At 39.4% G+C, this 14,563-nt stretch overlaps 3 protein-coding genes across 5 annotated transcripts; all 3 read right to left on the reverse strand.

Annotated features, from left to right (window-relative positions):
* Positions 1-249: 249 nt before the first annotated feature.
* On the reverse strand, positions 250-4,967 carry LOC132199548 (ADP-ribosylation factor-like protein 4C). The gene is made up of 3 exons (XM_059624356.1): positions 4,751-4,967; positions 2,501-2,739; positions 250-1,938 (listed from the first exon to the last, which is right to left on the reverse strand). Exons 2-3 carry the CDS (start codon positions 2,681-2,683, stop codon positions 1,474-1,476), a joined length of 648 nt encoding a protein of 215 aa, XP_059480339.1. The 5' UTR covers positions 2,684-2,739; positions 4,751-4,967; the 3' UTR covers positions 250-1,473.
* Positions 4,968-5,310: 343 nt separating this feature from the next.
* LOC132199547 (atlastin) lies at positions 5,311-10,388 on the reverse strand. Of its 3 annotated transcripts, none has more exons than XM_059624353.1 (11): positions 10,267-10,388; positions 9,044-9,276; positions 8,538-8,681; positions 8,333-8,488; positions 8,133-8,282; positions 7,938-8,076; positions 7,691-7,875; positions 7,267-7,488; positions 7,000-7,214; positions 6,755-6,821; positions 5,311-6,413 (listed from the first exon to the last, which is right to left on the reverse strand). In XM_059624353.1, the coding sequence occupies exons 1-11, from the start codon at positions 10,316-10,318 to the stop codon at positions 6,243-6,245; spliced, it is 1,734 nt and encodes a 577-aa protein (XP_059480336.1). In that variant the 5' UTR covers positions 10,319-10,388; the 3' UTR covers positions 5,311-6,242. The 3 variants fall into 3 exon arrangements, with proteins under 3 accessions (XP_059480336.1, XP_059480338.1, XP_059480337.1); XM_059624355.1 differs by lacking the exon at positions 10,267-10,388 and adding an exon at positions 9,667-9,818; XM_059624354.1 differs by having other exon boundaries at positions 5,312-6,413; positions 8,538-8,672.
* Positions 10,389-12,220: 1,832 nt separating this feature from the next.
* On the reverse strand, positions 12,221-13,115 carry LOC132201520 (uncharacterized). Its single transcript, XM_059627729.1, has 2 exons — positions 12,906-13,115; positions 12,221-12,687 (listed from the first exon to the last, which is right to left on the reverse strand). Exons 1-2 carry the CDS (start codon positions 13,087-13,089, stop codon positions 12,221-12,223), a joined length of 651 nt encoding a protein of 216 aa, XP_059483712.1. The 5' UTR covers positions 13,090-13,115.
* Positions 13,116-14,563: the final 1,448 nt, after the last annotated feature.

Genomic DNA, 14,563 nt, shown 5'->3' on the forward strand with positions numbered 1-14,563 from the left:
GCCTAAGAGAGGCAAAGTGCCCCGCGTGAGAAATTCCTTCAAATCTCTCATAATAGGCAACAATTGAAAGTGCGCTCAGCGCGTGCGAAAGAGACGAGTTCTAGTTTTCATTTTTTCGTCAAACAAAAACCCTGATCTGGGACACATGCACATTATTCATGAAATATTTTTCACCTCTTCCTATGGGAGAAAAAAAATACACACGTTGCCGGAAACTTCTTAATAAAAAAGGTAGGAACAAAGCAGAAATTCATTCTATATTTTTAAACATACAAAAGAATGGTTTTATTATTTCCGTACAACAATACAGGGCAAAGTAATATACATTGATACAAATATGCAAAATGTACACAATGTCATTCATATATCAATAATATACATAAATAAGTTAAGCGTGTGTGGCAAATAAAAATCAACAAAATAACTAGGTGGGTTTGAATGAGTTGCAAACTAGAGGCCGACAAAAGCTGACAAACGTATATGAAAAGATTTGACAGTATGAGAGAGTTTTTGTGCTTTTACATATTGGAGTTTTATAATGTATATGTAATGCTATACGTCGCAAGAGGATGAGAGATTCGCACATCTATTGTTTCATGGTTTGAACAGCAGATCTATTATATTTATGCTCGGCTACAGTGGGAATGGAAATGCTGCTAAACGCGTGTATTACGGGACTGGCTCGCTTTTGCGAAATTCCACTTTGCCTAACAATTGCTAAACGGCTAATCTTCGGTCTGCACCCTCGAGTTTTTTTTCGTTTCACGGCGCACTCGCCTGCAAATGCGGAGCACATTCGTGTATTATGCACCCCAACAGAGACAACAACTGAATCATATACTTATCGATTCTTCATTGTTTGCAGAAAACATTAAGCTCTTAGGCCTTGAATAAACGCGGAGGTGAATCGCTTGGAAATAATTATATACGCATTTCCATTTAAGCCGCCCAACTATTATGGTAAAAATATCCAGAAACAATTTTTGCTGCCTCACAATGGGCACATCTCAGTACTACATATTTTCAAAAAAGTGACAGATCTATTATCTTTTGAAGTCAGTTTACTAAAGAATTCAATTTTTAAAACCTCAAAATTTATAGAGCATGGATTTAAATCAATTCCAAAAATTAGAATCCGTTTCAATATTGAAATTCTAAAAGGCGCTTTCAGTCAGGCAAGATTTCGACTATTAGTTAACAAAATTAAACTTTTCATCAGCTGCTGGCAGCTTTTAATAAAACAAATCTAACCAAATCACACTTTTTTCTCTTTAAATAATTTAAAATTAGTAAATGATTTCGATTATTTCTGGTCCCTATAAAATTTTGCAGGACTCGAAACGAATTTTTGTCACTTCTTTCAAATAAAGAGGATTAATTACGAAAAACCAAAATGTTTTGTTTCCAAAAAGGCCCGTCCACAAACTGCTTTTCAGCTGCGTCAACTTTGTATCACATGAATAAACGAAAGGGTCACTGCTTGGCCTTGTTCTTCTTGCTCTGCTTGGACAGTTTGCGCTTCTTGAGCACCATCTCGTAGAGCTGCTCCATTCCTTCGTGCAGTCCGTCGCCGGTGATGGCGCACGCGGGCTGCACGTGGTAGAAGGGGTGGGTCGTGGCGGCCCCCGAGGAGCCCTGCACCGGCGACTCCATCAGCCCGAGCAGCTTTTCCACCTCGTTGGGGTCGCGCGCGCCCGGCAGGTCCTGCTTGTTGGCGAACACCAGGATGGGCACGCCCGCGTTTTCGGGGGCCTTGGCCGTCCGCAGCAGCTCGACCCGCGCCTCCTCCATTCGCTCGGCGTCCACGCTGTCCACCACAAACACGATTCCGTCGGTGCACCGCGTGTAGCTGCGCCACAGGGGCCGCAGCTTCTCCTGCCCGCCGACGTCCCACACCAAAAACGTCACTCCCCGAGCGCGCCCCAGAGTTCCTTTCACCTGCCAATCAAATAGACAACAAAAACGTTAGCGATACCTTTTGTTATCGTGAACTAATTCTTTTCTCTCTCATAAAAAGATGAAAATTTTAATTTGAATCCCAAAAATATTGGAACAGATTGTAAAAGAATGTATAGATTATTTATTTTTTAATTCATTTTAATTAGGTTTTACCTCTGAATGTTTATGATCTGCGTAATAAAATGGCAGCAAAAATAATGTTTTAGAATAAATATATTTCAAATTAAAAACTTCAAATATACACTTAAAAAAGATCTTTTACTACAACGGTCTGCAACAAGTTGTAGAAATTCTATTCAGTTTCTTAGCTAACAATTTTATAGCATTTTAATAGGTTTTTTTTAATTTTTGAAAATTCTGTGAATTTCTTATTTTAAACAGTAGTTTTCTCTGTTTTGCAAAGTTTTACAAGGATCTCATATTTCAATTTTTTAAGTTATAGATATTATTTCAGGCATTTTTTTTTTTAAACTGATAAAATTTGTTATACTTAAAAAGAACAAAAACAGTTATGAACCGTTTCTTTCTCTCGAATGCACACCTTTTCACAGTTAAATCCAATGGTGGGCACCGTGTTGATGTACTGCTCGAATTTGAGCCTGTAAAGTGCGGTGGTTTTTCCAGCCGAGTCGAGACCCAGCATGACCACGTGGACGGTGCCATGCGACGAGGTGGGCAGCGACTCGAGGAACGCGGCCGGCGTCTTGCTCAGGCCGGCGCCCATAATACGCTTGGTGCTCCTGGGCCGGTCCTCCTCGCTTCCGCTTCCAAAGTTACATCCTGAAATCATCAAGAGTTTTAATTAGTAATTATTTCAAAAGAGATTTGTATTCAATTCAGGTATTTGGGCAGAGATTGCGCGTTAATATGATCAAGAAACTCAATTTTTAGCTATAATATTAACTTGAATAAATATCAAATAACCTTCATTTCATGCTTCAGGTGTAAATGTCTGGGAGAATTTCGTCTCAGCTTCGATTAATGCATCAGCAAAATCCCTTAAAACAAGCCAGGATTTGGATTTACCTGTCAATTTATCCTGAGGATAGCTTTGAGCACCCTAGCTGACGCAAGGATTTTCTTAACATATTAATTTGCAAAAAGTACTTCATGTTGGGTGTCATTTTATAGGTTTTAGGATCATCAAAATCAAATTCTAAAGTCAAAAATGCAAATTTTCAAACAGTTTAAAAGATTTCTACATAAATGCATTTTTTTGGTTTTAATTCATAATTTATTTTACTGTGGAGTAATATGGGTCTTGTTATAAACGTTTTATTTTTTAGTTTATCACGCGGATGATGGTCCATTGACTATTTTATAGACCCGCACTATCTACATCCGCATCTATCTAGCGGACCTTTTTGTGATTTCGCAGTCTGGTGGGCAGCGAGGCGGAGATTTTCAAACGGAGTGCCTTGAGCTCACGTTAATGAGTTTTGAATAGATTTGGGCGAAGAAGAGGCGCGCAGAAGGAGTGGGAGGAAAAGAGGCCCAGCCAACTCTTCTTCTCGCGCTAACTCGCAGCGCAAATCAACCTGTTTGCTTTCTAATTCCACAGCAAAATTGAGTAAAAGTCACGAAGAGCACCTCCTATATTATATGTGCAAGCACAAGTATCGAGTTTCGCTTATTCGCGTGCAACTGCGATCGCGAAATGAAACATTATTTTCACATGCGCATCGAGTTTCGCGTCTCAAGAGAAAACTTTTTATACTTAAAAAAAAACTGAGAGGACGAAGAGAGAAAAAGAGAGCCTACGCGCGCGCTGCTCGTAAATTTTTTTTTGAGAGCTATAAATTCAGTCAGATCGAGGCAATTGATCGTCATAAATTTCACCACGCAGACGAATTAAATCCTAAAAACTCTCCAACCGAATCGTTTATATTTGGAGATGATGGCCGAAGATGATTTGAGTAATCAAATTTCTTTTGTAACTTCTGCGGTTTTTAAAAATTGTTCAATAACAGAGAGTGTATACAACTTTTACATATCAATCAAATTGAGTTTTCTGAATTAACATATTAAGTTTAAAATTTTTATCAGTGACAATCATTTCCCTAAACAAAATATAATTATCTCTCAAATTGCTGCGTTTAAAATCTATATTCAAGTATCTCGTGTGAATTTAATAAAAAAGAGATGGACAGCCAAATTGCCTCTGAAATTTTCGCATGGCTTAGAAAGAGAATTTGGTCGTGCGGTTTCGGTTCTCCAGCAGGTGCACTATGGTGGTGCAAGAGAGGAGCGCCCGAGCATGTCCAATTAATTCAGGCAGCAACACAGCCCGCGAGTCGAATTCCGTGGCGCGTGAGAAGCAGAGAGAGAAGTTATAAAAAAAAAGAAGAAAAGTCACAAGTGACAGAGAGTAGGTTGTGTGTATGGGAATAAGCGAGAGAGACGTCTTTTCTCCTCCACTCGTCGCCAAGGTGACGAAAACAGAGTGCGTGGGACAAACCATTGGAAAAACCCTTACGAAATATAATCGAACACATTAAAGAGGGGTCGGGAAAATTCCGAGGAGGGTCTCGGAGCGGTGCGTGTAAGTTGGAAATCGCGCGCACCGGCGGGTCAATAACACGTTATCCGCCGATACTGACCCAAATTCGGCTCTGACCCCGAAACGGAGCGCCCTGGGCACTTGGAAAGCCCCTTGAATGACCCCAAACGTCACTCGGAATCTTCCAAAGACCGAATATTAAAAAAATGGAAATTTCAGGAGTGAAAGAATTGATCTGAAATTAGGTGCGGAAGCGGAAGTGCAGCGATCGGAACAAGTGCTCTGGTTTACCTGAGGACGGCCCGCGGGCCTTGGGCGGCCCGTGTTCAGCTGCTGGGCCCCTTGACGGTCCTCATCCGGTCAAGGGTCGAAGGGCCCGAGTCCATCCGACGCGAAAATCGTCCTCCAACTTGGATTGCAGGCGCCTCCGATTGTTCGTGTGCTCCACTGCGCTGGCTGCTGCTGCTGCCGAGCACCGTCCTTAATCCTCGGCCGGGCTCTGCGCACGCGTTCGCCGTTCACGTGACCCCCATTGATTCCCCTCGGCGAACGCGCACCGTCTGTTGTTCTATCTCTGCTCATCGCTGTTGCTGCGGCGGTTTTACAGTTACAGTCAGCGAGCCGCCGTTTCACGCTGTATTATTTTGGTGGCAGCTTTATTATTTTTTTTTTTTTGCATGTTTCCTGCTTTTCCGTTTTTGTGCGCCTGCACTTTCATTTTCTTTCATTTCCTGTCAAAATTGCAGGAAACTTTTAATTAAATAATTCGGTAACATGTTGTCTTTATTTAGTAAATAAACATCACAAATATTACATTTTTTTTAAAATTTATAAATAAGCCATAACTTTTAGCCTTACTTTATAGAAAGTTTCGTGAAAGTTAACATAGAATTCATCATTTTTGTTTTAACAAACATTTTATTAACCGCAGATTTCAACAATTACAAGGAAAAGACTTAAAGTATTAGCGATTTACTTCACCACATTTAAATTTAAACATAAGACTCGCGCGAATTGAGTGTGTGATACAAAAACTGGTTGTGTTCACCAAGACCATCCAAAATACTTTTTCCTTTTTTTTTTGACGATGCAAAAATAATTTCTTGGCAACAAGTGCTGCAATTCAATTGGCGTTGCCTGAGGAATCAAACCTTTGGGACCAGCAGTTTGCTGAGAGAAAGTAGTTGTTTGATCATTAATCTCTTCGCATATATAACAATCACACTTCAATGTACTCAGTGTAAATATAATATTTCCGTAATTAATATAATAAGCTTCCTTCAATATAATAATTAATTCTTTCTCCTCTCTTTGTACATTGGCACGCTGAATTTCTTTGAAGGTACTTGAAAGGAAGATGAACTGGTCAACGAGCCTTTCAGGGGCTCTATTTACTTTTTTTAATTCATTTTGAATTGGGTTCGCAGTTTCTGGTAGGTAAGCGACTTGCACTTCTCCGTGAGCAACAATTGTGACAACTTCTTCGACTGATCAATCGGGGAAGACAATTATGGCAAACAATTAACAATAAACCTCCACAAGATGATTGACACACGCCGTACAAAAGGAAAAAAAATTGCCTACGCATAATTAAAATTAAAACAAGAGTGCAGAGTATATTAAAAAAGGAAGAAGTAATAAATTAATCATTAAGAATGGGGGCAGGGACTGACAGGGATAGAGAGAAAACTCCGGACAAAATAGGCAGTCGGACTTTTGAATTTTATACATCCTATCTTTCCGAAAGAGGCACTGGTGATTGGTAGATCAGAAATGGCAGGGATCACGAATTCTTGACCTTGCCATTGGGCTTTTGAGCTTTCACCGCCGTCCTCACAGTGGCGACGCTGGTTCGGTTGCCTGACTCGGCAGGGCCTGCGAGCTGCTGTGTTGCTTGCCGAGCCGCGTGTTGTATCCCAGTCTCCATGCACTGAACGTAAACCGGCTTCATAAACTGCAAGAATTCAACAATTTTACTTTTCATCCTGATTTTATCTAGTGTAACTTATTTTCTCATAGTGTCTTAAAAATTAGGATTCTGATTCTCATTTAGTCTTCTCTCTATAGAATAATTCAAATGCTCATATCAATAAATTCTAAAATATTTAGCTATGCTTTTTTATTAAATTAAAACCAAAATAGTCTGACAGATTCATTTTTAAAATCTGTTATGGAATTTCTGCACTGTTTAATCTGACTTTAATAACATATTCATTTGTGAATTTGTACTTTAAAAAATTAATGGAATACTTCAGTAGACTACATTGGTACTAGGATTTTAACGGAGGCACTCACATTTTCCCAAAGCGCGTTTGCTAGTTCATCGATCTGCGTGCCAATTTCTCTCATTTCACCGCTATATCTGCAAATAGGAAAAACTAATTTCAAGACAACGGCAACAACTTTTATTTTTTTAAATCATAAGCATAGGGGCAAATCAGTCAAGGGTCATGCCTGGAGGGATAAACACATAGCCTTGCACCAAGTACCTAAAAAGAGGAAGTGAATGTTTCGGTAGATCAAAAAACAGAAAAACCAACCTGACGTAAGCCCAGAGGCCAAGTGTGAGCAGGGCAGTGCCCATGATCAGGTTGCACAGGTTTGCCAATGAGTAGAGGCCGACCAAGCCGAAGATTCCTGACAAGATGTAAAAGGCAACTGCGATCACAAAGAAGACGGCCGGCGTCCTCGCGGCTTTGAAAATGTTTTTGCTTTCGTTGTGTGACTTGAACTGGCCGTACAACTCATCAATGTCCTGCAATTTTAATTATGGTTATTGTACATGCCCATCTTATAAATGCATTTACCTCTTCCAACTTTTCTCTGTATCTTTCGGAAAACTCGTCGCCACCCATCTTGCGTTTGCTCTTGAAGACACCCATGGACTTTTCCTTAATTCGCAGGTGTTCGGCGTCAAGGTGATCTGTGCCCAGGAAAGGCTTGGCGCCTCCACAGACGCCCTCCATCATTGTGTGATACATCTCCTTAGCACCAGCCACGGCAGCCAAGTTGTTTGCCTCTGCAGTGGCCTGAAATTATTAAATGTTGTAGAATTAATTCAAAGAAAATATTAAATTTTCCCTTTCAATTAATTTTGACTCTAACAATATTCACAATCTTGAATCCAATTGATTTGATTAAATTAAATATACTTTGAAATTAGATACACTAAGGAAATTCAATTTTTAAATATGCTAGTAGCCACATTCTTAAAGTTATTTGGGCACAAACCTCAAGCATGGACTTGGGCTCTGGCAACTCGCTGCCCTTATAGATCTGGATGTAGGACTTGAAGTATTGAACGAGTTCCTTGGCCTTGACTTTTTGTCCACTAATCTCTTTTACGACCAAATTTTCAGGTGCCAGCAGCAGGGGCACCAGAATACTCAACTGATTTTTAAAATCAGTCTCTATGTCTGCAAAACATAAAATTTTATTAACAAAATTCTTTTGACTTTTTGTAGAATTTGATGCCTACCTTTGAGCCTGCCATCGAAATTGGGATTTGTGGATACTCGAAGGCCAGGGTGGGGCATCAAGAAACAAGATATGTCCGAGAAGCAGGACCTAATGTGCCTCCGCAACGACTGCAGCTCAGGGTGCTGCTTTTCCGAGACCTGATAATGCGCATAGTGAATAATTTCATTTTGCCTGTAAGTTCTAAAAGTCCTACCTGCAATCTGCGGTCCAAGATCTTCTTCCCTCCATCGGAACCATAGTCAGCCTCATAAGGAAAACTCCAGTCTCTGATCAAAAACTGCAGCTTTTGGAAAGGTTTGTCGCCGCAGTCTTCCAAGGCCAGTCGACCGTACTCGGTGAAAAGCTAAACAAATATTGTAAATTTATTTTTTCAACACTTTAACAATGGCGGACCTGCAAGTGCTGAAGATCATCTTCCTGGATGTTCTGAGACAAATTGTAGATCTGAACCGAGCTGGTCATGGTGCTTAGGGCAAAAATGGTGGCGCAGTCCCGAACCGTGCTCTGACTGTCAAAAGCACCTTGCGTATCCACCAAAATGACAGCGACCTAGAAGCAAATTATTATTAACTGATATTGGACTTTTGATTTTTCAAACCTTTTCCCCCGAAGGGAGATCAACAAGGAAGACTTCAGACCACATGAGAATGCCAGTGGTGTCTCTTTCTGAGCCTCCTCTCCAAGAAAATCCGTCCAGAGGCGATTCCTCCTCGCCCAACCAGTCTTCAGCGCCCTGCAAGCACTTTGGGGTGAACACAAAGGGAGGAAATCAAACATGTTGGGGCGTGTTAATTTAATTTTGGATGGTTACAGAACGGATTACAAAAAAAAATTATTTAATTTATGTACTTATAATTTTACTCATATAATCATTAAAATAACTCCAGATTTGGAATCAGCGACCTTCAAAACCTATATTTCGACACCAAACATGCCAAGTTTTCTTGAAGATCAAATTACGACCCTGAAGGTATCTTCGGCCACCCTAGCAAAGGTTGTTATTTTTCTTAAGTGACTATCATCCTGTTGGGTGTCAATTTATAGGTTATTAGGTCATCTGGAGGCATTTCTGAGGTCAGATTGGCGATCGGAGAAGGTGGTCACCTGCGCATTCATGTATCTCAGGAAGAAATCCAGCAGGAAGGATTTTCCCTTGCGGAAGGCGCCGGCCACAGAGACGACCACCACATGCCGGTCTTTGACATGGTCCTGCATCAAAATGTCCTCGAGGGCCTGCTCGTCCAGCTCAAACGTGTGGTCCTCCTTGGCCAGCACCACCTGCACGGCCCTGGCAATGCCCTGAGCGCCTCCCTCAGCCGCCGTCTCGTCCATATTGCCTGCAAAACACAAACATTCTACATTTCAGTAAAAGAAAGTCAGGTGGCGGGCGAAATAGGGAGTTTTTCACACGCGAGTGACGTCACTTTCAAGGTGACAGCTCAATTACGTTTGATCATTGTCAGACGAGAAGCCGCAAAAATATCAATTTTTTAACTCGAGACAATTGGATTTGGTTTTTGTAAATGAGCAAAATCGTTTGAGATTTTATTTTTAATAGAGGTCGTTTAGAATAGAAGTGGCAGTAGGTGTTTCATTTAATAATTAGCTCGATTGCTTAATCGTGCAAGGGTTAAAATGTCAGAGGCCTGTGAATGAAAAAGGATTAAAGACGCTGAATTACTAAATTGACCGCAGAAGAAACCGCGCTTTCGGGGCAAGAAACTCACAATTGGCTGGAAGAGACCTTGGAGAGGGACAATTATTTGCAAATTTTTTGCTCCACCGGCTCGAAGGCCCGATCGGGAGAGTATTTCGGTTCGCGGCAAAGAGCCAAATTTCGGCGGCCTGACGTCACCGACTCAACATGTGTGGCGATTTATCAAATCTCTAATCAAGCTGCTCCTTTGGAACCTCTTGAAAATCTACCACTCCAGCGTCAGAACGTGACTTTCGTGAATGGTGAATAAAAATTATGTATTAAAAAACGAAAATTTTACCTTTGTTTGCAAAAAATGGAAAAAATTAAGAACGGTTTTGGCAATGAACTTAATTTTTTACTGAATAAAGCTCACAATTTTTTAAATGGCGAAATTGATGAATTTTGAGAATTATTTTGATAAATTGGCAAAAATGGGTCGAGCAAAGTTCGTCGGCCGAGGAGGTCGTGGGAAAATCGCGGCCCGTCACCAAAGTGTCGCATAAGGACACCGTTTCGGCGCTGATTCTCTCCATAAAACCAGTAATCGCGAATCGGAATCGCCTAAATTCATGCTACCGGGCCGATTCTTGACAATTTCGGTGTCAGAAAGGGACAAATTGACACTTACGGGCAGCGAAATCCTCGTCTAGGCCGTGTTTACGTTCTGTTTTGGCCGCCATGTTGCTGCTGACGTCACCAACATCATCTGTTGACGAAGAGCGGAACTACTTGCCACAGCGAATTATTGTTCAACTCGTCGGTGGCAACAAGATCTGCGTGTGCTTGCGTATCAATCAGCCGCATTTATCTCACTGCGCATTTATTTATATTTTTTTTTTGTTTTTTTTTTTGGGTCAGGCCAAGACAAAGTGTCTTGTCGGCCTGTGCCCTTATTGAGCTTGCGGAAGGCAAGCTCCAATCTTATATTATTTGGGTATTTGTTTATTTTATTTTTTTTTTATCTTTATTATCATCAATTTATCATCGCCAAGAGTCGATTGAAATTATTTCGCTGACCGAGACCGACAGTGCCGACAAGTGTTGGAGGTGAGCTTGTATAATTCTCACCATCGCACATTTAATTATTCTTATACCGGTATAATTATATGTATTGGTACAATTTTTTTAAAAACACGCACACACGGCTTTATTTGAAGTCTCGCATTTGTGAGCCATATTATTGAATCTTACAAAATTACAAAAAAAAAACATTCAAAATATAAAATCTCTCATGCTTTTCTTTCATAAAATCTTTCCTTCAATAAAATTACAACAACTACAGTTTGATACAATTATAATTCTCCTTTCCCTATATATAGACAAAACTCTGAACTCTGTGTAACTTCCTCAAACAATTTTGTAATGTTTTCATCCTCTTTAAATTTCGTAGCTTTTCTGAACTGCAATCTGCAAAATATGATCCTTTTCAACAGTGAAAGCGCACTTACTACTGACCACTAATCTGGACTTTAATTAGTCTTATCTATTTTTGTAAATCAAAAGACCAGGATTGAGAACATAATATTTATGCTCCTTAGGTAGCACAAAAGATCGGAAGAATGAATTAATTTTGTTGGTAGTTATTGATTCCCATAGGCGCGCGCCGTCCATTGCGCTGCTGCAGTAGATCCATCAAAGGCAAAAAAGGCGCAAAACTATTGAACTTAAAGTAGCCTTAATTATAGTCTTAGCTGAGTCAAAAGAACAAGATTTTGAGATTATTCCCTTTATTTTGATCATTTTTCCAAATCTAAAGAATCTATATATCAATTTGGCAAAAAAATTTTTTTTTTTTTTTTACTGTTTTAATCAACTAAAATAGACTTTTTTTACCGTTTTATGAATTTAAAAAAATGGGGTAAGATAATGTTACAAAATATTTATTGTATCATTTTACATGCCGCCACATGCCGCATTTCACTATTTTTCTGAGCAAAGTTTTCATCTGTTAAATCTATAAATTTTGTTAAATTTAACAGATATTTCAAATATACAGCTAGCTTTGATTGAAAAGTACAATTCTTCTGTTTTAGCAACCGAATGTCTGCGGTCATCACCGCGCATTTGTGAGTGCTAAAACGGCTTTGGCAAGAAGTAGTCAAAGGACGGCGTCCTCTGCGAGTGTCCACTACTAGACTTCTAGGAAGACTGTTGCCTGGATTAAGTGGCCCGCACCAAAGTGGGGGCAGCGTGGATAGCACGGGCATATAAAAAAAGAGTAAAAAGGGGTCGGTCCTCAAAAAGGCGCCTGTCTTCAAACCCCCCTCAAGTGTGGTGGCGCCAGTGGCAATGCAAAATGGGCGGTTGCCGGTGCTGGCAAGACGACGCCGCCCTTCAAGTAGCGCAAGCTGGACTCGACGCCAATTGATTGAAATATAAATTGTCATATTTTTTTTCACGAAATTTTCATTTTATAATATTAAATTAAATATCATCTTCCAAGTAATACGTAAAATCAATTGAAACCCCAAAAAGACCCTGGGTTGAACCCTCTGCAATTAGGGAGCCAGAAAACTCAATCAAAATAATAAAAATACAATATAATTTGTGCTAATTTAAAAACGGGCGTGGTTTAATTTGTATCAGAAAGGCCAAACACTCCAGCGCTTTGCCTTACTCTCAACTATCTGGGTCTTCTCAATATCGCTGGCGGCTGACACTGTCGACTCTGCAGAAATGCTCTCGTCAAGGGCCTGTGCCTCTAAACTTTTCACAGACTCTTCCCAAAGATCACAATCTTCTTCCCTGACTTGGATGATCTTTTCTCTCTCCTGTAGATGGCGCTTCCTCTTCCGGATCTGTCCAGCCACAGACCTGTTGTTGTGGTCGGTGGCGCGCAACTCTTGCATCAAAGTCTCATTCTCCTCGCGCTTCACGTCAAAGTTGTCTAGTACTTCTCCTCGGTGGTCTACCTTCTTCACGGCAATCTCCAGCTGTTCAGTCAACTGCAGAAGAGACTCTTTCCTTTTCTTATCTTCGTCAAGGCAAGGGAGCCGAGTTCTCCCTTGGCTAAACAGCTTGCGCGACTTCAGAAGCAAACTGGTCAGGTCTGAAATTTTAAAGCAAAATGTTTAAAGGTCCTCTTCAGTGATGATTTCTATGCCTGAATTCTGAAGTGGACAAATTTCATTAGACTAAAATCGAAATTGTGAATTTTTTCAAATGAATGTTGGATTTTTAATTATTTTGATCGAGCGATTCGGATTTAATTCAAGTTATTTTGCATAATTTTGATATTAATAATAAAATAATCTCACGAATGTTTACCTTCGCCAGGGGAGACATCAGCTCCATTCAAATACAAGAAAGAAAAAAGAGCGTCGAACGGCAGTCCTTCGAAAAATCCTCCAGCCAGACAGACTTGCAGGCTGGGGCTGAACCCGCATACTTTGGATGGACCCTCGTTTTTCTCTGGACTGAAGACTTCGATCTTCGTGCACCTCTGTGCCATCTGGACAATTTTGTCTACCTTTGCCATGTGAGCTGAGGTAGGAAAAGAGATTATTCTAATTAGCACCTTCTTTACATTCTTTCAACGTTCGATCATTTTCAAATAAAGGACTAAAGGATATAACAAAAATATGCATCTTTATCTATGCAAGTAGGAACTTAAAAAGTATAATCGGTATAATACGTTTTGAAACATACAATAAAATTAAAAAAAAAAAACCTACGCTCGTTGTAATTGAAAGTAGCTCCGTTTTCAAATAGCATCTCATTAAGCAGGTGCCGTTCGAACATGGCGATCTCATCAGGGTCAGCACGCCGTATCGCATCCATCTCTCGCTGAGTGGCAAATTTAGGCAACAAAAACACTATCTCAGGATTCATTTCTAGAATTTGGCTTGATGAATTTGGGAGAGAAAAATGAAAATTCTTGACTCTAAAAATCTTTGCAAACAACAATGAATCTATTTAAATTGAAATTTCAACTCTAATTGTTGCCGATAAACGTTTGTTTCAAACACAACAATGGATGCTAAACGCCATTTTTAAGTAAATTAAAAATTATTCGACAATTTTTAAATTCTTTTCAGTATTAGGTGACTAAATGTTGGTTGTAAAATAGTTAGAACAAATTTTTGGAAATTTCTACGACAAATAAGCGCCTACAAAAACGAACGTAGGCAACCCGCTGCTCTCAGACGCGCGGCAGGTTGCCATTGTATTTGAGATACGAGGCTCAAAGACGCAATTAACATAATGATAATAATAAAAAATTTACGTTTGAAATAATCAGAATAATATTTAGGTCGTAATTATATAACTTGCATCTAATTCATTGAAAAAAGGCTTCAATGATTTTATCAGCTGCAATTTTGTAAAAAAGAATTCCAAATAAACATCAAGAACGAATTAGTGGCACATTTGCCATTGTTATTACTAAATTATCACTTCAAAAGTCTTAACCTGTAATTCCAGAAATAACTCCATCGAATTTGTAATCAAACTGCAAGTTTAAAAAAAGCCGGTACATACATGCAAGCTCACAGCAAGGCTGCATTGCCTCCAAGAAACTAATAAATTTCTTTGTTAATTTAGTTTCTAGTGAAAACATTTTCATTGCGGTCCAAGTCTCATTTGGATAACTGAAGGAGAAAAATCTGCTGTTTGTCGTACGAAATTGATTTGGGTTTTAAATTAAAGTGAAAGAAATTACTGAATAAATAATTATTATTACTACTTAGATAGAAAGGCACCTTGTTTTTTTTTTTTTTTTTTTGATTTTGTAAACATTTGAAAAAGAACCATCTGAAAAAAAAAATATATCTTGTCTAATTATTCTGCTTCATTTAAAAGAATGATGATCTAAAGCAGCATTTTTTTCCCACAAAACATCAGAATAGGACAAATAAAGTGCTTGTATCATTTTAGTATTTACCAAAAAGTCAAATATTGCTACCTCTTACACTATAAAAGTTTTT

This window comes from Neocloeon triangulifer, unplaced genomic scaffold (genome assembly GCF_031216515.1).
Source record: "Neocloeon triangulifer isolate White Clay Creek 2 clone unplaced genomic scaffold, ASM3121651v1 ptg000014l, whole genome shotgun sequence".
NCBI lineage: Eukaryota > Metazoa > Arthropoda > Insecta > Ephemeroptera > Baetidae > Neocloeon > Neocloeon triangulifer.

Bases quoted from the DNA above. Each gene is read 5' to 3' on its own strand.
- LOC132199548 (XM_059624356.1), bottom strand. From the start codon at position 2,683: ATGGGCGCCGGCCTGAGCAAGACGCCGGCCGCGTTCCTCGAGTCGCTG. The intron at 1,939-2,500 runs GTGTGCATTCGA...TTTGATTGGCAG, and splicing joins TTGGATTTAACTGTGAAAAG to GTGAAAGGAACTCTGGGGCG.
- LOC132199547 (XM_059624353.1), bottom strand. From the start codon at position 10,318: ATGGCGGCCAAAACAGAACGTAAACACGGCCTAGACGAGGATTTCGCT. The intron at 7,489-7,690 runs GTTTGTGCCCAA...TAATAATTTCAG, and splicing joins AGCCCAAGTCCATGCTTGAG to GCCACTGCAGAGGCAAACAA. The intron at 7,215-7,266 runs GTAAATGCATTT...TTAAAATTGCAG, and splicing joins ACAGAGAAAAGTTGGAAGAG to GACATTGATGAGTTGTACGG.
- LOC132201520 (XM_059627729.1), bottom strand. From the start codon at position 13,089: ATGGCACAGAGGTGCACGAAGATCGAAGTCTTCAGTCCAGAGAAAAAC. The intron at 12,688-12,905 runs GTAAACATTCGT...TTAAAATTTCAG, and splicing joins TGATGTCTCCCCTGGCGAAG to ACCTGACCAGTTTGCTTCTG.